The 24,198-nt window shown below is 37.7% G+C and overlaps 1 protein-coding gene across 2 annotated transcripts in view; it reads left to right on the forward strand.

Annotated features, from left to right (window-relative positions):
• Positions 1-3,593: 3,593 nt before the first annotated feature.
• snx19b (sorting nexin 19b) overlaps positions 3,594-24,198 on the forward strand; it is a 59,395-nt gene continuing 38,790 nt past the window's right edge. For both annotated transcript variants that reach the window (XM_079886093.1, XM_079886094.1), the window contains exons 1-11: positions 3,594-3,730; positions 6,059-7,658; positions 7,982-8,120; positions 8,204-8,304; positions 8,424-8,543; positions 8,633-8,754; positions 8,840-8,933; positions 9,039-9,225; positions 10,152-10,281; positions 21,868-22,052; positions 23,546-23,633. In XM_079886093.1, coding sequence (XP_079742219.1) covers positions 6,078-7,658; positions 7,982-8,120; positions 8,204-8,304; positions 8,424-8,543; positions 8,633-8,754; positions 8,840-8,933; positions 9,039-9,225; positions 10,152-10,281; positions 21,868-22,052; positions 23,546-23,633 — 2,747 coding nt within the window. In that variant the 5' untranslated portion in view covers positions 3,594-3,730; positions 6,059-6,077. The remainder of the gene's footprint in view (positions 3,731-6,058; positions 7,659-7,981; positions 8,121-8,203; positions 8,305-8,423; positions 8,544-8,632; positions 8,755-8,839; positions 8,934-9,038; positions 9,226-10,151; positions 10,282-21,867; positions 22,053-23,545; positions 23,634-24,198) is intronic.

Below are 24,198 nucleotides of genomic sequence, written 5' to 3' on the forward strand. Positions count from 1 at the left end.
TAAAGGATCCTAAAGGGGATTTTCTTAGCGATGGCATAGACCTAAACCTTTCAGTGAACAGGTCTTAAAAGAACCATTTGTTCTTACTGTGTTTTGATGTGCAGATCATTTTTAAAATCCTAAAACAATTTTTTCTCTATAAAGAACCTTTTATGGAATGGAAAGTTTCCATAGATGTTCCATGATTTGCATGGAACCATCAAAGCCGGAACCTTTATTTTTAATAAAGTCTTGAGGCCCTCTGGGGATCGATATTTTCACGATCCTCCCAGCAACACACACTTTGTGTTCAACCTGGTTCTACCTTTACGAATACAAATGAGCAATGACTGATCATAATGACATTTAGTTGGTGTAAATCATTTGAATATAAACACAAAAAATGTCCCTCAGGATTCAGCTGTTGCAGAAAAACTCTTTTGTATCAACAGAGGACACACTTCAAAATGTTTTACCTGGTGGAAACATTAGTCTCGAATAGCCGTATCTGTGTGTTTGGAGGGGTGTATTGAGGAATTGGCACATGTACATCACTTCTGTGCTCTTTTTAGTCTGAGCCAATCAGAATAATCTGCATTATAGGTCACTGTCCAGCTGGACGGGATTCAAATAGCATTGCAGGACTGGTTGGATCAATGAGTTCTGAAATAAAGTGGCCCTGTTTACCCGAATTCACCTTATTCATCATAAAAGCTGCGCTGTTGCTTTAAACGCTTACTGTAAGAATCATGTGATGGCTGTAGAGGAGAATTATTAGTTGCATACGCAAAATGTGCATTTAAATCTTGTCTGTTGCTTTCACAGTCGATTAGAGGAAGTGCAATCTGGGGAGAACAATAATGATATTTGCATATGACAAACTATATGGTTATCTCATCTGCTTTTTCAGGGGATTCCCTAAAATTTACAGCATAACGGAAATAACTGTCTGTTTCTGAGGAACATCAGTTGTAGAAGGCCTAACAGCTTTAACAGCACTGGATGATTCATCCATGTTCAAATAGGCAGCTGCGGCTGTTTTCCGAATTATGATTTGGGACTTCAGCTCAAGGTTAAATAAAAAGTAAAAAAAAAAAAGAACATGTATAATAGAAAATAGAAATCGTTTGTAACAATATACACTACCATTCAAAAGTTTGGGTAGTTACCATGAAAAGTTTCAGTCTGGTTTCAGGCCGCACCATATCACTGAAACTGCTCTTGTTAAAATCACAAATGATTTACTTTTAGCTTCTGACCAAGGCTGTATCTCAATATTAGTTTTACTTGATCTTAGTGCTGCGTTCGATACTATAGATCACACAATACTCTTAGATCGACTACAAAATTATACTGGTGTTCAAGGACAAGCATTAAGCTGGTTCAGATCATACCTATCTGACCGATACCATTTTGTCTATTTAAATGGAGAAAAATCGATCATAACTCCAGTAAACTATGGAGTGCCGCAGGGATCTGTGTTAGGCCCTCTGTTATTTTCAATATATATGATGCCACTTGGAAATATTATAAGGAAACATGGACTTAGTTTCCATTGTTATGCTGATGACACTCAAATATATATTTCATCACGGCCGGATGAAAACGCTAAATTATCCAAATTGACAGAGTGTGTTAAAGATATAAAAGACTGGATGACGCGTAATTTTCTTTTATTAAATCCAGACAAGACAGAGGTAATACTGATCGGTTCAAAAAACCGCCCACAAAACCTCTCACAATACAACTTTAACATAGTAGGATGTCCTGTTACTTTATCCTCTACAGTAAAAGACCTGGGTGTTATACTAGATTGCAACCTGTCTTTCGAAAATCATATTTCATATGTTACAAGAACAGCCTTTTTCCACCTTAGAAACATTGCTAAGCTACGTAATATGCTATCAGTTTCTGATGCAGAAAAGTTAGTTCATGCGTTCATGACCTCGAGACTAGATTACTGTAATGCTTTATTAGCTGGTTGTCCTGCATCTTCAATAAACAAGATACAGTTAGTCCAAAATGCCGCCGCTAGAGTTCTTACTAGATCAAGAAAATATGATCATATAACACCGATTCTATCATCACTACATTGGTTAACTATAAAGTTCCGTATTAATTACAAGGTATTGCTACTGACTTATAAAGCCCTAAACGGCTTAGCTCCAGTCTATTTAACGGATCTTCTATCGCCCTATAATCCATCGCACTCTTTAAGATCACTAAATTTGAGGCTTTTGGTCATACCTAGGCTATCCAGATCCACCAAAGGAGGGAGAGCATTTTCACATTTAGCTCCAAAACTCTGGAATAGTCTTCCTGATACTGTTAGTTGCTCAGACTCGCTCTCCCAGTTTAAAACTAGATTAAAGACGCATCTCTTCAGCCAGGCATTTATATAATATTTTTAATCTTACAGTTAAATCTGGTCTCTAGTTCATAGACGCCAGAGGAGAACTGGCCCCCGACTGAGCCTGGGTTCTCCCAAGGTTTTTTTTTCTCCATCAGGTCACCTGATGGAGTTTTTCGGTTCCTTGCAACTGTTGCCTTTGGCTTGCTCAGTTGGGGATATTTAATTTAATTAATCAATCAATCAACAATACTATTGATCAGCATTACCAAACGTGGACGTTTTCCACTAGAAACAAACATTTATGTATTATTTTAGTTGAATACTGTGAAGCAGCTTTGATACAATCTGTATTGTGAAAAGCGCTATACAAATACACTTGACTTGACTTGACTTGACCATTCAACTTTGTTTTTGTTTTTTAAAGAAATTAATACTTTTATTCAGCAAGGATGTGTTAAATTGATAAAAAATGATTTATATTAGAAAAGATTTATATTTTGAATAAATGCTGTTCTTTTTAACTTTTTATTCATCAATGAATCTTAAAAAAAGTATCACAGCCGGTTCCAAAAAAATATTAAGCAGCACAACTGTTTCCAACATTGATGATAACCGAGTATCAAATAAGCATATTAGAATGATTTCTGAAGGATCATGTGACACTGAAGACTTGAGTAATGATGCTGAAAATTAAACTTTGCATCACAGAATATAAATTACATTTTAAAGTATATTAAAATAGAAAACCATTATTTTATATTGTAATAATATTTCACAATATTACTGTTTTGTTTCTGTATTTTTGATCAAATAAGTGCAGGCTTGATTAGCATAAGAGGCTAAAGTATTCTTGACCTGTACTATATATATATATATATATATATATATAGATAGATAGATAGATAGATAGATAGATAGATAGATAGATAGATAGATAGATTGTAGTTCATCATGGTTTCCACTAAAATATGAAGCTACAAAACAGTTTTCAAAAAAATAAAAATAAATGTTTCTTGAGCAGCAACATATTAGAATGATTTCTGAAGGATCACGTGACACTGAAGACTGGAGTAATGGCTGCTTTGCCATCACAAGTATATTAATTTTAAATTGTAATATATTTCAAAATATTATTGTTTTTACAATATACATACTTACTGTGCAGAAGTGCAGAGAAAGTGAATGGTGACCGAGGCTGCTGTGTTGTCGCAGGGCGCTGCAGGGATCGGCATGACCTCTAGAGGGCGACAAAACGCTGAATGCAGTACAGCATCTGACGCGGAGATGACGAGGAAGAAGCTGTCAAAACACTGCAACAAGGCCGTACGAGTCGGCGTTTTAACATGAATTGGTTAGGCTCCAAATTTGCACCTTACATCTACCGACTATGTTGTTGAGGTAAGTTAATTTGAACTCAATAATATTTCATTGTACCATATATTGCATACTCTTAAGTAACGTTACGAAACGCCAGCTTGATAGGCTAACCCATCAAAACATACAGCAAAGACATACAAAATTGAAGTCATGATAACTAGATTAGTTAAACTAGTCATTTCTGTCTTGTTTTTTAATAATTTCAACTATATATCTACTATTTACAGTTTTTATATTGTATTAAGTCGCTGATCATTAGACGCCCCTTACAAACAACTGTCATGGTAACCATAGTTAAAGGTTACCTGCTGTAAAACCATGATACATTATTTAATATTACATTAATATGACTGTTATATTATAAATTAGTATTTAAAGATGACAGTGGTGGCTACTGCCAAGTTACCTCATTTTTTTTTTGTAGTATAGAGACGTGTGACTCCCAATGTTAAGAATACCTGTCCATCAATTAGGCCCTATGCTTTTTCATGAACCGATTCTTAAAGAAACAATTTTCCCCTAAAAATGAAATTTCTGTCATGATTTACTCACCCTTATGTTGTTCCAAAACCGAATAACTTTATTTCTTTAGTGGAAGAAGGAAATATTTTAAAAAGGTCTCTGTTTTTTGTTCACATAGTGGAAGTCAGAAGTAACCAGCACTATTTGGTTAACAACATTCTTCAAAATATACAGGTCATACAGGTTTGGAACTACATGAGGGTGAGTAGATAACTTAGGCCCATGGAAGGGGTACTAGTAGGATCAAGTAAAGGACTTTGGAGTCATTTTTGACTCATCTATCATATTTGATTGACAGATAAAGACGGCGGTTCGTAATTGCTTCTTCTATTTAAGAGCAATAGCCAAATTGAAACCAATTATCTCAGCCAGCGACCTGGAAAAAGTTGTCCACGCTTATACTTTTTCCCGTCTAGATTATTGTAGTGCACTTTATGTCGGGACCTTTCAAACACACATTGCCTGCTTGCAGCTAGTACAAAATGCTGCTGTTAGGTTTTTAATGAATGCTGGGAAAACGGATCATGCTACTCCCTTGTTATCTTTTTTAGGTTGGCTACCAATACATTTTAGGATAAGATTCTGATATATATTTTTAAAGCAATAAAATAAATACTTAGCTGAGCTTATTAAGCCCTACAGTTCAGGCGTAAGACTAAGATCATCAAACAAGTTTCTTCTAACTATTCCTTGAGTGCGTCTCAAACTGAATGGTTAGGTTAGGTAGTTAGGTTAGGTAGTTAGGTAGTTTTATTTCATACCCGTAGGTAAATTTGTTATGCAGTAAAAAAGAATTCACACACATAATAGACATAACTACATACAACTAATACACATACAAATTTACAAGTAATCATCATGACAAACTGCACCGCAACACATAAATCTTTGCTATCCATATTAATTTACAAATCCTAAAACTTCTCTCGTACTAATATTATTTAAAACTTCAATTGCGGCTGGGACAAAAGTATTCCTGTACCGTCTTGTTTTCCATCTTGAGGCTGCAAACCGGCGACCAGACGGAAGTAACTTAAAATCAATACGTAAGGGATGCGACAGATCACTCAAGACAGTACTTGCTTTCCGATACAGCTGTTTTTTATAAATACATCCTAAATTCCTTTGATTTACACCTATTATTCTACTCGCCCACCTTACAATTTGGTTTAAAGAGTTTTTGTTCTTTACTGACAGGCTTCCATACCACACCCCAATGGAGAATGACAGAACTGATTCAATAAAAGCAGAATAAAATAATGTCAACATGCGTCTATCAATGTGAAATTTTGCAAGTTTCCTAAGGCAACTCAAACGTTGGTGACCCTTTTTACATACCATTTCGCTATTCAGCTCGAATGACAATTTAGAATCTATAACTATACCAAGATATTTAAAATTCTCTACCTGATCCACAGCCGCCCCTTTAATAATCGTAGTGACATGATTAACACGTGATCGTGCTTTCTCTGTCGCTGGTCCTAGATTGTGGAATAATCTGCCATTGGATGTTAGATCTTCCTTGACTCTTAATGTTTTTAAGGAGCGCTTAAAATATTATCTGTACTCTTCTGCATTTTAGTACATTAGTACATGGATGTTTTTATGTTTTGTCTTATAGTTCTGTTGCTTTTTATTGCAATGTACAGAACTTTTGTAGCCTCTAAGGTGCTATATAAATACATAAACGAAATGAAACTAAGTTATTTTTGGTAGTCCCTTTAAACATTTACATTTGAGTATTTGATTACATACTTGACAGTAATTGTAGAATACTATGGCTATACTTTTGTAAAAAATGGTGCGTTTCTCCATTTTTCTCCACAGGAGCATGTAAATCTCTGCAATGTCTCAGCCTGAGCTTCTCAACCCGAGCCCCTGGGGCTTGTCTGAGTTGTTGGTCCAGAAGAGGCTTCTTGGTTTTGGGGCACTGCTGGCCTGGATGCTCTTGTTCCACCTGCTGGTCAACGTTTGGCTCCTCTGTGTCTTCACAAGCCTCTTAGTGGTCTTAGGCGGTTGGCTGGGTTCCAAGGCTGTCCTGGACTCAGACAGCGTTTTTCATCTGGAGCGTTTTTTTAAGCTGGAGGAGATCCCACATAGTGCAGAGGGCGAGCAACAACTGGAAGATGAAATCCAGAAGACAGTTGGCAAGATCATACGTGACTTTGTCACCTCGTGGTACGCCACAGTTTCCAGAGAACAGGAGTTTGAGGATGAGGTGCACAATGCCATGATCTCTATGGCGTTGGAGCTCAAGGGTAGAGCGGCAAGGGTCGACAGGAAAGCCTTAGCCCAGAGGGTGTTCGATCTTTCTGGATGCCACCTTCAGTGCTACTTGAGTGCCAAGGAAGGACAAAAGGTGGATAAAGATGGAGATCTCTGGGAGGTGTACAGCAAACTCTGCCCACCTCATCCTGCTCTTCAGAGCTCTGCTGTCGAGGTGAATTACGTACGGGCCATTGTAGATCTCCTTCTACATGCTCTTGTACCTCCTCCACATTTAGAAACCCGAACAGGTCGGTTTGTGGTGGGCGAACTTATCACGTGCAACGTTCTTCTGCCGTTAATTACAAAACTGTCCGACCCAGACTGGCTAAACTTGTTGATTGTAAGCATCTTCACTAAATCCAGCGAACCAACCCCAGAACCAAAACCAGTAGAAGTTCAGGCTCCATCTCAAGTTGTATATACTCAAGAAAACGCACCACAAGAACTTAAGGTTCCTTGCGTTCTGACCCTAAAAGTCACCCCAGAGATGCCCACAGTAACGGAGGCCCCAACGCCAGAACTTGCAGCTTATGATGTCGTTGATTCCGCTGAACTTTATTCTCCACACAACTTGGAGGAAGACGAACCACGGCTGACAAAACCGTTTCCGTTGGGTTTTAGCCCCAGAGATTATTTGCGACTCGGCAAGCCCAATCCGTTCTATCAGGAAACAGACTCTGATTTGGAATCCCCTCTGACGGACTTCAAGCGGAGCTCTCTGGAATCGCTGGTTCTGATTGGCACAGAGGAGACCCTTTCGGAAAGACTCACCGATAGCACCACTCCAGTCGACACTGTGTTAGATCTCGAGGATGAACTTCCAACTTACACTAATTCAATAGAGAAGGAGCTATCGGTGCATTCTGCCGGTGTGCCCGTGGAAGAGTCATCTGGACTCTTTTGCACTCTTCAGCCATTGGAGAAAAGTAACTCGAGTGTAGACCAGCCTGGCCTGGTGAACCCCACTGAGCTGGCTTTGACTGCGCCCATCCAGGTCTCTTCACCAGCTGGGATGGCGTCCCTGGCACCTTTCAACTTCGAGCCCCTCGGCAGCCCAGAGGGTCCTGTCATTATCCAGAACCTCCGCATCACTGGCACCATCACTGCCAAGGAGCACAGAGGCACTGGCTCACATCCCTACACTCTCTACACTGTAAAGGTGAATTAGCGCTAGCTTTCCTTTGTTGGCTGGTATTAGATATTTAATTGTTTATGCTCATTTCTCCTAATTTTACATTTATATTCCCTAATGCTATCATCTAACTCTCACTCAAAGTTCATCTTTATCAGCCATAACATGAAAATAATTACTCCAGTCTCTGCAGACAGATATGACAAGGTATCCAATACATTTTTAGCACTTTATGAGCACATTTTAGGGGAAATCATACTATGAGAATCATGAAAACCTCCAGTTCTGTAAAGCTTAGCAAAAAGTCATTATAATGTTTACTTGATAATGATGATGTGTTTGTCTTGCAGTATGAGACAGCTGTGGACTCAGAGAATCCAGAATCTTTGCAGCCCTTTGCCTATCACACTGTCAACCGACGATACAGCGAATTCCTCAACCTTCAGACCCGTTTGGAGGAGAAACCAGAATTACGCAAAATTATTAAAAGTGAGCAGAGCAAATTAGTCCTTTCGGTGGCGAAGTTTTCCAATACAGTGTTTTGATTAGTTGTCTTGTTTTGCCAAATGTAGATGTGAAAGGACCAAAGAAAATCTTTCCTGAGCTTCCATTTGGAAACATGGACAGTGACAAAGTTGAGGCCAGGAAAAGTCTTTTGGAGACATTCCTTAGAGTACATTCTTTGATTTTTTTTTATTTTAATATAAATGATGTAAACCTGACAATTTTTAAGTAGTATTCCATTCCACACAACTTATTTTAAGTGGTTATTCCTGTCTTATTTTATTATAGCAACTTTGTAGCATTCCTGAAACGGCCAACAGTGAGGAAATGCAAGAATTCCTCGCTCTAAACACTGATGCAAGAATTGCCTTTGTGAAGAAACCTTTCATTGTTTCACGCATTGACAAGGTACTTTTCAAAATGCACATTGGATGCTTTGACTGAAACACTTCACAAAAATACCTTTTACGATTTGTGTTCAATACGTCACTTGGCAGATTGTGGTGAATGCTATAGTGGACACCCTGAAGACGGCCTTCCCTCGCTCAGAACCACAGAGCCCTACTGATGACATGGATGCAGAGCCTGATGGGAAATTGTCCACTGACAAGAAATCCAAGTATGGCAAGAGAGCTGCTTGTTTACTGTCTTTCTGAATCTTCATAGCTGTAAATAACAAAACACAATTCTCTCTTCATTTCCAGGTCTAGAATGAGGTTCTCTAGTAAAATATCCCCTGCTCTCAACGTATCTGACATGAAACCCAAAGTGCTTTACTGCTGTGATGATAGCAGCACTGTAAGTTGCAGTCATTAATGGAAATGTGCTTTTCCTCAATTCCACTCTAATGCTGTGCAAGTGCAACAACAGGGAATATGCATTGATTTGCTGTTGTTTTTGAAGATTTTCAATGGTTTGTCGTTGAATGGACTGGAGAGCTTCATCTCCGAGAGGGAGCGATTCGAGGTTAACGCACCAGGGTTTGATGCTGATGCAGAAAGAAGCGGAGGCCTGGGACCCAGATGGGATATGAAAACCTGCACATGTACCAAAGCACAGTTACAGATTGAACCTGCCTTCTGTGACTCTGGTAATGACTCTTGCATAAGAGTAATAATTATGATTATTATAATAATACTTGAGGTCAACTCGATGTAATGATGTAATCACAGCTGTTCTTGTGTTAGCGGCTTACTTGAGTGGACGTTTTCTCAAACAAAAACCACTTATATGATACTTTTGCTGTTTTTTTTTATTCTCCTTTTCTATTTGAAAGAATAAATTAAATTAAATATTTGGAATGTCATGAGGGGTTACTAAATGGTTGACTTTTCCTTTAAGCCAGTGGATCTCAACGTTTATCTCAAAGAACCCCCACCCACCCCCTTTTAACCCTCAATACTCCCAGAAATAATTAATTTTGTGACTCTAGAAGTTTCAAGAACTGTATGTTTACAATAACAATTACTGAGATGAGAAAAAGAGATATGATTTAATTTTATATCTCCATTGTATTTTTTAGCATTTTAAATTAGATTAATGTTAGATTATTTTAATATACTAACAATAATTTATTCATTTAAATACTGCACCCCCCTTGGTAGTTTGTGGAGGTGGAGAATCACTGCTTTAAGGACATTGGATAAGTAGAACTGATCTGTGATATTACAGTATGGACAGCAACTCTAGATGGCAGCATTGTACTTTCCTGTGTGTCCCTTGCATTGACAAAAACCTGACACAAAGCTTTCATAGTTCTGTTCAGGAAAAAATAAACAGTCATTTCATGTTCCATTTTAAAAAATCATGTTAATGATTGGATCTGTATGTGTCCATATTTTGTATTTTAGTTTACTCGTGGACATGGAACAAGCTGTGCTCTTTTTCATTCATTCATTCTGGAAATCATTTTGCAAATACATTTTCAAAGATTCTGACCAACGTTTCTCATAGTCATTTCCAGCTGTGACTAATTAATTTCTATCACATGTCGTGTACCTGTGTGTTTGTGTACAGTTAGTGAGACGGCTCTGTCTGACCAGGCCCTGAATATCCTGTGCATGCTCTTGAAGGATCAGTGGAGCTGGCTCTGCACAGAGAACATCCAGAGGACCATCAGACTGCTATTTGGGACCTTCATAGAAAGGTGGGTCATCCCTAATAATTCTCTGTGTCATTAATCTTTGGTCAATCTTTCATCAGCTGAGGACGTTCAGTGCATTCACCCCCCCCCCCCCCCCCCCCCCCCCCCCCCCCGACCAGGATCATTTTAGGCCATGATTGGCTCGAGGCGAACCTTTCATTAAACCTTTAACTCTATAGACTGGAAACACTGGCTCATTCAAAGAAGTTTTGCATTCTGCTGCGTTCAAAGTTGGTGGAAGTTTGACTTCTTGAATTCAAAGAACACAAAAAGCTGCAGGTGTACAATGTTGCAGGAAAGTGGAGTAGATTGTATATTTTTAGTTTCAGATTTATTGTTATATGTTTATTTATGTTTTAAAAAACACATTTGAAAGCGTTCATTGCATTGTCCGAAGAAGTTTTACATGCTTAAGTCTAGTGTGACTATGACATCAGTTCATTAATGTTTGAAATTAAAAAATGGCTTATTATTTATGTTATACAGTATACATTACCGTTTCAAAGTTTGGGGTCTGTAAGATTAATACTTTTTGTATGTCGTTTTTTGTATAATTTATAATTGTATATATTTTTTTATATATTTAACAGTATTACTGTGTTTTTTTTTTTTTTTTTTTTTTTTTTTAACTGTATTTTTGATCAAATAAATGCAGCCTTGATGATCATAAGATACTTCTTACAAAAATCTTACCTTACCCAAACTTGGCTACTATTTAAAAAATTATTTTGGGAAACAGAAGGCATTATTTTATAATAAATCTGTAGTATGATAGATTATAAGCATCCACTTATCTTGCAAATAAAACGGTTCTTTAGCAATCCAATTTAGTATAAAAATGTCTTCACGGTTGGCTGTCCGATCAAATAATTAGTCCAGAAAGAGATTTCATATAGTACTCCACGCAGTGTTTGTTGTATACTGCTCATTTTGGTAAATATAGTAGGCCATCCTTATATTTTATGCATATTTAATGTATACATACTGTGCACATACTATACACTGCAGCATGTAGTATGATGGCTTGTTTTTCTAAAGATAGCCACGACGCTCAACGGCCTAAAGACAGACACGGCCGACAGATGGATTGACTTAATGAGGTGTCACCTGAAGGCATCACTCATTCCGTCCCCAAACTGCTGTACAATTGTGTGATCATTCTTATTTTTAAACATGAATATAAATACTTTATTAAACAAGTTGTGTTGCGGGGACCGATGACAACTTGATGTAGGAAGTGAGAACTGTGTGTTTTAAAGCTGTCAACAGGTGGCTTTCCCCCATCCTCTGCTCCACTTCTCTTGGAGTTAATAACAATCACGGGACATCCCACAGAGCCACCTTCGGTTTCAGCTCGCTGTTGTAGCTTTCTTCTCTCCTTTAATTAAAGCTCTTGGAGTTTTTGCTACTCTGTTTAGCGATGACCGCATGTCTGCGATGTGCAGATTTATCCCGTGGCACTGTAATGCCTTTCTAATGCAGAGAGGTTACTGAAACCTTGTGCTATAAAAGAAACATTTTTTTCTTAGTTTCTTTGAAACCATCCCGTCCATCCTTGAGGATTCAAGCTGAAAGGTCAGGCCGCACATTAAATCACACACGCAATCCCTCAGCTTCATACGCATCTGTTTTGCAGATCCTCGTGGTGTGATGTCTAGCCATTTCAAATGACTCGTTTGTGCGGCGGTGTATTAAACACCTGCTAGCAGACCGGCTTCCTGCAATGTTCTGATGGCCAACAGCCATCAGACGGGAAAGCTGGAGTGAGACCCGAGTCTTTCCTAAACAGTTGGATAGACCCAGTGTCTCAAAGGTGTGTCTTTTGTGGGTTCAAGCTGATCAGTATAGTGGTTATTTGTTCTCTGTTTGAAATAAATGTTCACAATGGTGGCATTTATTCCAGATATTTACAGTTTTTTTCTTTTTTATCAACACATTTAATCTTCATTCTGCTTTAAACCTAGCCTGGAAATCCAGACCTAAATCTAAAAGATTAATGGTCTGGCGTCGACTAATGAAAATCGCCCAGCTCGAGGGGCGGCACCAAGCATGCTTTTGAAAATCTCACTGCACGCAATTGGATAACACTACGACCAATCACAACAATAAACCCCATACGCTTAGCTACCAGCGGAGCTAACTGGTAGATTATACTCTTACCGTATCCGGTCGGCAAAACAGCAAAAACGGCCTTCTTGCAAAGGAACGATTCGAGCGCCGTCTTCTGTTCCTGTTTTAAATAAAAAGCCAAGTCTAACTCGTTCATTGTAGCAGCCAAAGCCGTTCCAAAACAACTGGTATTCATCCATAGCCATCTTGCAATGTTTACTAATGACTTCAACGTCACAGCGCTGTCGTCATCTGTTTAGCTCGCCTCTGGCCCGCCTATATCAGATAACCCGATGTGATTGGTGCAGCTCAGATCGAGGGGCATATTTAATGAGCATCATTACTCGACACCAGAGTAACTCGCTGAGCAAATTCAACTTGTGGATGTCCAGGGTACTTTAAACCAGGGTTTCTTCAGCCTTTTTTCAGGGCAAGGACACTGTGGTGGATCACGTGTCTAATTCAGTTGAAGAGTTTTGTGGAAGTTTGTGTGGTTCCTTTTCTCAAACCAGTTTAGCACAATCCTGCCCCACAGCCATTTCGAAAAGATTTCATTGGTCATGTCAATCTTAGTGCCTATTGCCTACGCAATGCTGAAACAAGTACTAACCCCTAACCCTAACCTACACCCTATTCTTAGTTTCCACCTTATTGTGAACATTGAGCAGGCCATTTGTAACTTGATATGCAAGGCTTCCATTGTCTTCTTGTTAGCTGTACAAAAAGAGTCTGGTATGCTGCTTGAAATTGCAAACTGGTATTTGTATGTATTGTTGTAGTTTTAAACACACTGGTTTGTAAGTGCACAGTTTTACCCTTTACGGCACATTGTTACTTCTAGTTGTTTACCTAACCCAATTTCCTAAAACTTATATCTGAACAAAGTAATTCCTCTATTAAATTATTAGATTCATCAGAAGAGAGCAGGTTTTGGACAGAGTACCTTTTTGTTGACCTTTGGCTTGTTTTAGATATTGACTTTTGAGTTAGATTATTTGATTGTAATAATTCGAAACTGCCCTAAAATCAGTTTAGAAAATCACTAGTAATTCACTTAAACACCATAACCGTTTGGTCCTGCAAGAATGTGTAGTTACTAACAAACTAGAGACATGTAATTCTGTTGAGCTTTAGTATGGAATCACAGTCATGTTGTTGAGCTTATGAAGCCACATTTACGTCAATATTTTGTTTTGTATTTGGTAAGATTAAAGCAGCTGCCAATTTGTGTCATCAAAATTATGCACATCTGCATTGTGTTTACAGTCATTACTTCTTACACACATTACTTTCAAAAATGAGAACATTCTTGAGCAATTCCCCATTATTGTTTTTTTCCCAGAAGCGTGTAAAAATGTTTTTATTCTGTTGTTTGTGTAGGAAAAAATTCATGACACATGTAGGTGTAGCCATTATAGAGGATCAATTTGAAATTTAGTAACATTGGTGTACATAACATTGTTTTTTGTTAATGACCTGCAGAATTTGACCAATTAAGCAGAATTAATCATTAATATTTTAAAATCTGTGAAAGTAGGCTCAGAGAAAAGATGTTTTATCAACATTTGATACATTTCATTATTGTTTATATTATTTTCTAGTTATGGGTTTGGTATGTTTTGAACCCTGTTCAGTTATTGTTAATTTTTTTTATTATTTATGAATACATTTAAACCAGTTTTTCTTTTTGCAACTTTTTATTTAATGTGCATTGATAGAAAATATTTAAAACACAAAAATCAGGGGTTTAAACCATATTGAGGCATGTCCCTCATTTTGGTAACAGGGTACAAAAATACAAATCTTATATAAGATATATTCAAATAAAAGTAGAAAAAAAAGAAATAGCTCGACTTCATGAGGTAGACGAGCATCATTTTCTCAAGATTAAGGACCTCCTTGTGACATTTGCCTGGGAAAAGAATTACTTAATGTTAAGTCAGGGGTGTCCAACCCTTCTCTTTGAGGGCCAATGTCCTGCAGTTTAGCTCCCACTTGTTCCAACACACTTGCCTGGAAGTTTCTAGTAACCTTGGTTTGCTGGTTCAGCTGTTTAATTGGGATTGAAGCTAAACTCTGCTGGTTAGTGGCTCTCCAGGAATAGGATTGGACACCCCTGATATACGTTTCTTAGCCTCAGCTATTTGTTTCAGCAATACAAAAATGTCCTGAAAGATACTGTACTTCTGAAAAAAGCAGTCCCACAAAATATTCAGGTACTGGGCACAGACTATCAGACAATTTTGCTAAAATCAGTTGATTAAAATATCACCCCCAACACGTGAATTGGCCCACATATTAGATGACAGATTGTGTGCAGTGACACACTACATGCCGGACAGGTCCTGTTGAAATGGCAGCGTTGTGATTGTGTGGATACAAGGGAGACACGAGGGGGCCAGCTGCTGCTCGTGCCTCGGTGCAAACAGACACATCGGACATCATCTGAGGGAAAGAATTAGTTTACTTATCCGGCGTCTGCGGCTCTTCTAGCACCGAACCGGATGTCTTTGTCTGACTAATTATCCAGAGACAAGCCATTTCCAACTGGAAATTTACACATTCTGCCACTCAAACAAAGTGACCCAGAATGAAAGGAAAAGGACCTAGATGAAACATTGTTGCTTTTATTAGCAATAGGTCAATTATCATTTCAGTACAGTCACAATATGGTTGTGGTTCTATCATTCAGTCGCCTGATGAGAATTATTTTTAAACATATGCCTGTGCCCTTGATAACAGCAGTGGAATGCTAACTATGATCGAGATTATTGATCCCTTATTTTAGACCGCTGCTCGGAAATGACTGCAAAAATCCCACACCGGCTTTGACTTAAAGTAACTCCTGAGACAAACATGTGAACTGTCTGTTCTTATATAATGGATTCCTGCTCCAGCACTAACACACCTGTCTGTAATTTTCTAGCAGACTTTAAGACCTTGATTATCCGGCTAAGGTGTGTTTGATCTAAACTTTGCATGAAGGTTGATCTTCACAAGAGGAATCGAGCACCGTCTGCTTTACATTAGTGATTATGTGTGTAATAAAACCACTTGGTGGCAGTATATGCTGTCAAATGCTGATTGAAGATGTCAAGAAACGGTTGTAGAAATTATGTTTTGATTGGCTGTTCTCAAATGTTCTTTTCACAACATAAATGTCATATGTTGTGATAGTTTTACAGGACATGTTTATGATAGATGATTTCAGTTGCTATTTTTTATAATGGTATTACATGGAGGTTTTCCATAAGTTTTCCAAGGAAAAGTTTACCCAAAAGTGAAAATACTGTCATTATTTACATAACTGTTCAAAAGTTTGGGGTTGATAAGTCTTTTTTATTTAATACTTTTATTCAGCAAGGACACATTCAGTTAATCAAAAGTGACCGTAAAGACATTTTATATATATATATATAAACATTATTAAAAAAAATCTTTATTAGCATTCTGCAGAAGAAAGAAAGTCATACAAGTTTGTAATGACACATGCAGGCCTTTTTGCAGGCAATTTTTGAGCGAACCATCCCTTTAAATCTCTCTTTCATAGTGTACCCTTAAATAAATAGTTCACTCAAAAATTGAAATTTTTTCGCCGATTTTAAACCTGTTTGACTTGCCTTCTTCTGTTATATAAACTACTTGTATGGGGCTTTTTTTAATGTTGTGAAAAAGGCTTGCTTATGACGGTGCTAAAGATGCTATGATAGATTGTTCTGCTGTGCCTGCCTATATTTATTTCATAAACAGGGATTTTGGAAAAGGCTTGAGGTAAGAAAGGCTGCCAACCATGGTTTTATTGCACAGCAAAACATTTGTCTTTTGCTGTTTCGTTCTCTTCCTATGATCCATCATTCTGCAGACTTTAATTTTGGCTGGTTGTACTGCACACTACTGTACTGTAAACTACCCGAAGTCCATCCTTGGGTTATGCTTGGGTATATCCATATTAAACAGGCAAGACACGAAAACACAGTCTGTCAATCGTTCCTGTTTTTTAAACAGTCACTCAAGCCTCCGATCTGATTTATTTCCTACAGCACACTACAGACTGTCCATCAGTAGATGTAAACTTTGCACAAAGTTTATTACAGTCATGGTTTCTCATATTTGTTATTTTTCCCAAATGTGGTGGCAAGAGCTTCCTAATTTTCTGATTTGTGATGTATTGTTTTAGATTGAATATTCTTTCTAAAATCATCTATAGTAGGCATAGTGAGAACATGTCTGTAACAAAGGAATTTTTTCCATCCAGGTCTTCCATAACAACACTGTTAGGAAGAAAACAGTGTTGGTATTGTACTCTTTGTGTACACTCAAAAATATCTGATTGGAGATATGCAAGTTCAGTCAGTGCCGAAAGAAACTGAACATCTTCACTGCATTCTTACAGGATGAGGTGGATTGATTAGAAAAGCCAGCATTCATCATGCTCCATCATTACAAGATGCACACGGCACGGTATAGACGGATCTACAGATCACTTAGAGTATGAAAGATTATAAATATTGGTATGACAGCACTTTAAGATTCTTGCTGAAGACATAACGCCAACATTTTTAATGAACCTATCATGTGGAAAAAAGACCACACAGCCTTGTTATCGTGTCCCTATGGAAAATCTCAGTGATGACACTTTGATCTCATCTCACATCACATCTCATCTCAGTTTATGTTTGTCATTTTTTTTTCTTTTGTAAATTGCATTAGAGATGATTCCTTACAAACAAATGTACCCGTACAAGATGCTATCCGTGCCAAGAAACTATTTCTAACTTCTGGCTTCCGAGGTGAAAGTATTTGCTTGTTTTGCAAAAGTTGTGCTTGGAGATGGATTAGTCTGAGATAAACCAGTTAATTTTGACTTGAAAAAGACAATTTGTTTTGGTCCAACATTCCTCTGCGTTTTGAAACAGACTGCTAACTTGTAATGGCTTGTTTAAAAAGCTGGCCCACAACCCAGAGCATTTGATTATTTCACAGCGCAAATTGATGCAATTTCAGCTCTTGGCTGCTCATAAATGTCATTATGTTCCATTTGGTAAGAAAGAAGGAGCTGAATTGGTCTCCTTGTTACCTCTATTTGGACAAGAATCTCTGAATAATCAGTCTGCACAGACACCTGTTACAGACACCTGCACTAGAATCAGTTTCTGTCTCTGCTATTTCATGATCTTAGACTTTTTAAAGTATAGATTTAGCTTAGAAAACCAAAAATTTTTTACATATGTATTCCTGTCTGTTATATTTACCTTTTTAAATATGTTTTAGTCACTGACAGTTTATATGTGATAGTTGAAAGTTACATAGTTGGTAGTCTATGTATCTATCAACTAATTTTCTAGGAACTAAGCAACTATAATCTAAGTTGATAGTTGGTGGTTACTTAGTTAATAATTTCTACTACCTGAAATATTTTTACAAGGTGATCTAATTTAATTGTAAATCTCCTGAGTATAAAAAGTATTCACCCCTTTTGATATGATACGCCTAAATTGTTACTAATGTAACCAACTGGTTTGAGAATTCACAGTGTTTTCTGTTGATTGAAATATAAATGCACCTGTATCTGGAAGCTCCAGTGACTGGTGAAGCAGTATTGCGGCAGAACTTAAACTGAAAAATTATTAAAACATCAGTGAAAAAATTGAAAAGTACAGGGCATGGATACAAGATAATTTCCAAGTCACTGATTGAATATCCATTGGAGCCAAGTTAAATCAGTAATTAAGAAATGGAAAGTCACTGTGTAAGAAGGAGACTGCTCAGGGAGGCCACCAATGACAACTCTGAAGAGTTACTGGCTTTATATAGAAACCACTTAAAACTATTGCTTCACCAGTCACAGCTTAATGAGTGAGTGGCGAAGAGAAAGCCACTGTTGAAAAATGTCATATGACATCTCGGCTACAGTTTGCCAGCTGGATGAAGATTCTGTGGTGAGACCAACATTTATCTTTTGGCCATCTGACTAAATGGCATGTCTGGTGCTGAACATAAAAACACATCATCCTGACTATGAAGCATGGTGGTGGCAGCCTCATGCTGTGTGGATGCTACTTTTCAGCAGGCCCTAGAAGGAATATGAGAGTCAAATAAACAGGGAAATCATGGAGGAAAATGGGATGGGTGATGGAGTCTGCTGGACACCTGTGATTTCGGAGATTTGTTTTCCATCGAGATAGTGCCCACAATCATAAAGCCATGGCTTCAAAACAATGTTAATGTCTTAGAGTGGCCAAGTCTGAATCCAGTTCTCAATCCAATTGAAAATTTATGGCTTTCCGCTGACAATCTCCATGCAATCTGACTGAGACAGTTGCCAGATGTGCAAAGCAGAGACACGTCTACACAGACTCTGACTGTCTATCAGTCAGTCGTTCTATCGTTCTGTACATCATTCTGTCAGCCGTTCTATCAGTCGTTTTTTTACTGTTAGGAGCTTGCCAAGGCAGTGTTAGATTAGTAAAATGTTTGGGATATCCTAAGGATATAATGTGGTGTCTCTTGATCTGCTAGCAAATGTCTTGTATTCTATAAAATGAAAGTGCTGCCAAACTGCAATTAGACCTCTTCATTCATTGTCTTTGTAGGACCGCAATTGTTGTTTTGTTTTTTACTTTTTACATTTGTCTCATGTAACACAGTCAGTTTGTTGCATCATAATTAACGCTCCATGTAAGTTCAGTTCCTACCGAGTCTTCCAGCACATCAGTTTTTCCAAGTTTATTTGAGATGCAGATCAGGCAAGGCTGTGAATGGAATATACTTATCATGTTTATATTTTTGGAGTGTCAGAAGAAATGAAGGCTCACAATAAAACCTGAAAAGGGTAGTTTAAACTTAATTGGCTCCAGTGAGCTCCATGCACCCTTGTTTTCCACTCCTGTTGGCTTGAGAAATGTCTTCCTCCACTAATGCTGCACGTCTCCGTCAAAGGCCATGCCAGTCCATATTAACTGCCCTTTATAATGGCAGAAATGCCATTAATGGAATAAAATACTCCACTTGTTGTTTTGAAACAGCTGGTTTTTGTTCCATCACCTTACATCAGAGCTTCTCGAGAATTACGTATGTTCTCAGTCAGACCGGTGCAAGTCCTTTCAGAAGCTCTATTAGATCCGCAGGCCGACTTAGTACTCTTGTTTTGGGCAACAAGCTCGAATTTTGACTGAAACATTTATAGAAGTGAGCCTTGAATATCATTCCAGGAAATAAAACCTGTTCGACTTCTTTAACATGTACTTAGCTGATGTAAAATCTACTATTTAAACCTACTGCAGGCTCTAAAAATAGCATTTTGTCATAGAACAGATTAGCAATCCTGTGTGCAAACACTGCATATTGATGTTTTTGTACTATTGAGACTTTCATCAACGTGCACAAACATGCAGTCCATAAAAAATCTCTGCTGTAGGTAAATATCCTTATATTTTCCTCAGACAGGCAATGCAAATGAAACTTGTCATGTTGTTACTGCATGGGTCATTGAAATTTGACCAGAATTGTAGTTTAATGGCCACTGGGAAATCCATCGTTCTGTTTGAGAGTCTAAAGGGATCTGCTAGACACTGTAGTAGCCTTGAAGTAGAGCAGACTTTGGCATCCGTATGTCTTCCACACACACCGTGATAATTCCCTCTGACATAAACATAAGATATATGCATTCTGGACTGAAACTCCCATTGGGGACAGCTCAGATACTTCAGATACTTAGGAAACCGATTTGTTTTTTGGCATTGAGTAAGCATGACCATAAGAGGTTCTCTGGATCTCAGGCTCTGTCACCAAGTAGCATCTGTGGCATTTCAAAGAGTCAGGACCAAAATAAACCAGCTGTGTAATTGAAGAGCAGGACAGATTTAAATCAATGACACAGGAAATTCCTGGGTCCACTTCATAGTATTCATGAGAGGAGTAAACCCTCAGGTGAGGGCACATGTTTTCCCAGTTGGTTATGTGATTTGAGCCCTAATTGGGTTATATAAGTATAGCATTATAGATTTTCTGACTATTTGTCACCTGTTTCCAACATAACTGTTGACTGAAGTTGCTCAGTTGTTTTTCTGCTGCATTAAATCACCTGCTTATAAGACACAGAACACTTCATTTATAAGAAATAATTGTAAAACAAAACAGGCACTAGATAGTCATGTTTGACTGTTGTACTCATATCTTTTGTATATATTTATATATATGAAAAACACAAAATAATAAAAAGGACAATTACTAAAACTTTAAAATAAAAAAATCTAATTCAAAATGTGAATAAAAATTATAATAGAATATCACTAAAATAATACAGGATAGATCGTCATATCATGTAATTATTTTTTAATTATTTATATTAATCAAATTGCAATCCTAGTAAAATAGACATTATTCTTTTCCAGCCTATTGTTTTTCTATTTAAAAAAAAAAAAAAAATCCTATCAGACTCTCTAATGTCTTATAATACTTTTTTCCACATATTTTTCTGTTCTTTTTGTTATGCTGACTGTCTGCCAAAATGGTAGTGATTATTAAAAGATTAAACAGTCTCATCCACAGTAATGTTATGCAATCCCTCAGTTATCCGAAAGTAATTTTGCAGAATTGATTCTTAGAAATGAGATGCTATTTTTAAAGGATAAACTATATCCATATGTGGCCCGTCACAGATATGAATTGGAATAGACAAAGAACTTTGCAGTGGCACATGTGAACTGCAATTTTGCTGAAGGACATTCGTGAAAGATGGAGTCCAAAAACACATGATGTTCTTTTTGACTTCTCCTTTCCATTTGGTAGAATTATTAAATTTATTTTGATCACACATGGTTTGTAGCGTGTTTTCTGCAGTTTGCATGCAGCACATCAATTTGCAAGGGGGGATTTACACGGAAGTTTTACAACGGAAAACTTTTCATGCGTTTTGGCCGTTCATTTACAAGACAATGACGTTTTGGGGGCCTGAACTTTTGAAAACGGGTTTCAAAGTGCAAGTTTTTGAAAATGATACCGTTATCGTCTCCATGTAAACTACAAAAACACGAATTTGTGAAAATAGTGACGTATGTTATGCGTATTGCCTGTTCAGGCATGTGCGAGTGCTTGACAACAAATACAACAATGGCGAACTACAGGACCGTGTTTGTGCTGCACAAGATACTGATTTATGAATGCTTCTCCAGCAAAGTGTAGATTTACTACACCACTACTACGACCTGGGAAAATGCATTATTTACATACATTGAAGAATGTGTTTGTGCAGAGGTGCATGACATTGCCAACTATTGGCCTGGCATGCGTAATACACCATTTTTAGTCGTTTTCACAGATCTGTGTGAATGAGGATAATTTTGACAACATTATCACCTGTACACAAAACTTTTCAAACACACAAAGGAAAAACTTCAGTTTCTAGTAAATCGTTGTCGTGTAAACGTACCTAAACGTACATAATATTAAATTCTTTGTGTTGCTGTGATTGGCCTTTAGGTGGCTAGAGGTGGGTGTGGTTAACCTGACCTGTACGGAGTATTGGGTGATTTATCTGCGGGCACTGCAGGAGGCCATCTGGCCTGGAGGAAGTCTGCCGGCTCAACCCCGACCCCAACGCAGCCCGCAGCAGAAACAGGAGAGCAGAAAACAGGCTCTGCAGTGCCTTATGAAACTACTGCCAGGTGAGACGCCTCATAATATCCACACATACTCTACCGTTTTAAGATCCCAGCCTCGCTTCAACGCGTCTCCAAAGCCACACCTCCTCCAAAATAAATGAATGATCACAGCCAGATCAGAGTCTGCAAAGCGTCACTAGAAACTGCATTAAATTACCTCATGTCTCAAAGCACATAACTTTACTATAATAATGCACGTAAACAACTTAGAGAGATCTTACTTGTCTCACCTGACAGCTGCAGATTCATTTAATTGTTGATAGTGGTGACATAGAAATGCATAAATTGAGTCTGAGGACGTGAAAACAGCTCAGAACGTCCCGGGTTGCCAACTCGTAATTACGGTTACGACATGGTGTGAATGCAGAATAAGTTCGTTGTCTTGGTTCAGGAGGAACTGTAAAAGCTGGCTTCAGTTTGTTTTTGGCGCTTGGTGGCTGTCTGTCTACAACACAACACTGCTAGCCTAATGATGACGTGTGATGTCTGCGCAAGCAGGGTGCACGGAGGTATGGAAATACATATGTTGACAGGCAGGTAGGGCATCGTATCAGATGGAATGCAATGATGGGACGGAAATTTGGTCCTGAGATTTCCACAGAAGATAAATGTACGTTTAATATTTAGACCACATCTGTTATTGATTGCTTTCAACCAGCATAACAAAAAGTGTATATAAAAATTTGCCTACCCTACCTTTAATTTCTGATGGATCATGTGACTCTGAAAATTCAGCTTCACATGAATAAATTACATTTAAAAAAATGTTAAAATAGTAATACTACTTCACAATATTACTGTTTTTACTGTATTTTTAATCGAATAAATGCAGCCATGGTGAGAGTAAGAGACTTCTTTCAAAAAAGAAAATCTGTACAATTACAGGAATGAATGAATGAATGAATGAGTGAGGCATTTATATAGCGCTCTCATATGTACTACTGTACACCCAAAGCGCTTTACAATTGTATCAGGGAATCTCTCCTCGAGAGATCTCCACTGACACACAATTAAAGGATAGATCAAATGTAATTGACATAATCTGAGATGTTTTTCTCCTCTTTTCTAAGTGACTGACAGATCAGTAATTGATTATCTATTGGTTTTTCAATTAAAAGGGAACTAGGTGCATTAATGTATTAAATATGAAGAAAATTACGAGATTAATCACGCTTAAATATTTTTATTGATTGATTTGTAACTTTTGAGTGAACATTTTTGATTTTATATCTTTTTAGCATTTAATAATGTGTTTTGGATGGAACAGGTAAAATTTGACCTTTGGAAAATAGGGTTTACAAATAATTGTGTGACAAAAAAAACTGTTCAGTAACACCATTGTTTAGAAGCTGAATCAAAACATAAGTAAGGGAAGGTCAGAGGAAACCACCTCAACAGAAAAGGATTGTTTTTTATCAATAGTGTAGTGTAGTCTAGCAGATCTTCATCTCTATGTTCCTTGTCTGAGTTTATTGTGTGTTTTTGTGTTTTTACAGATCTGATCTGTGATATGCTGGGCTCTGAGAAGTACAAGATATCTTGGCAGACGGTTTTGGATTCTTTTCAGGACCCCACCATAAACAGGTGTGTTTGAGCACTAAACACAGATGAAGATAAAAATCAGCACCGCAGCCATTTATGCAATGTTCCTGTATGCATATTTACGAGATTAATAACATTGATTGGAAATCCCAAATTCCGTGGAAATGTCAGGACGTATATGAAAATATAGTCAGAAATATATTGTAGCATCTTGTCAACACTGTTCAACATTTTGAACTGTCTCTAGCTGCAAAAATCGCATAAATATTTCATGAGGCAAGCAGATATGGCCTAGTGAACATATGGCTTTAATGGTTAAAGTGGTCAGGTTGTAATTTACTTGACTATTGTAGGAAACTCAGAAGCGAAGACCAGGAGACTTGGTTGTATCTTCAGCAGGAGTCTTTATTGAGAACACGAGCTGTCGGTAGCTGCAGTCATCAAGTCTGACTAAGGGAACTTTTCATGGTATCTTACAGGCGCACAGTGGGCTGTCCTTAAAGGTGCTGACATTCTTTGAACGTGTTTGATCTTACACAGCCTTAGAGGTGACCACTAAATCAAATCATCTAAAGACAGTACACATTCAGTGGGCAGTACTTAAAGG

The sequence above is a fragment of the Squalius cephalus genome (assembly GCF_949319135.1).
Source record: "Squalius cephalus genome assembly, chromosome: 11".
In the NCBI taxonomy this organism is placed as follows: domain Eukaryota; kingdom Metazoa; phylum Chordata; class Actinopteri; order Cypriniformes; family Leuciscidae; genus Squalius; species Squalius cephalus.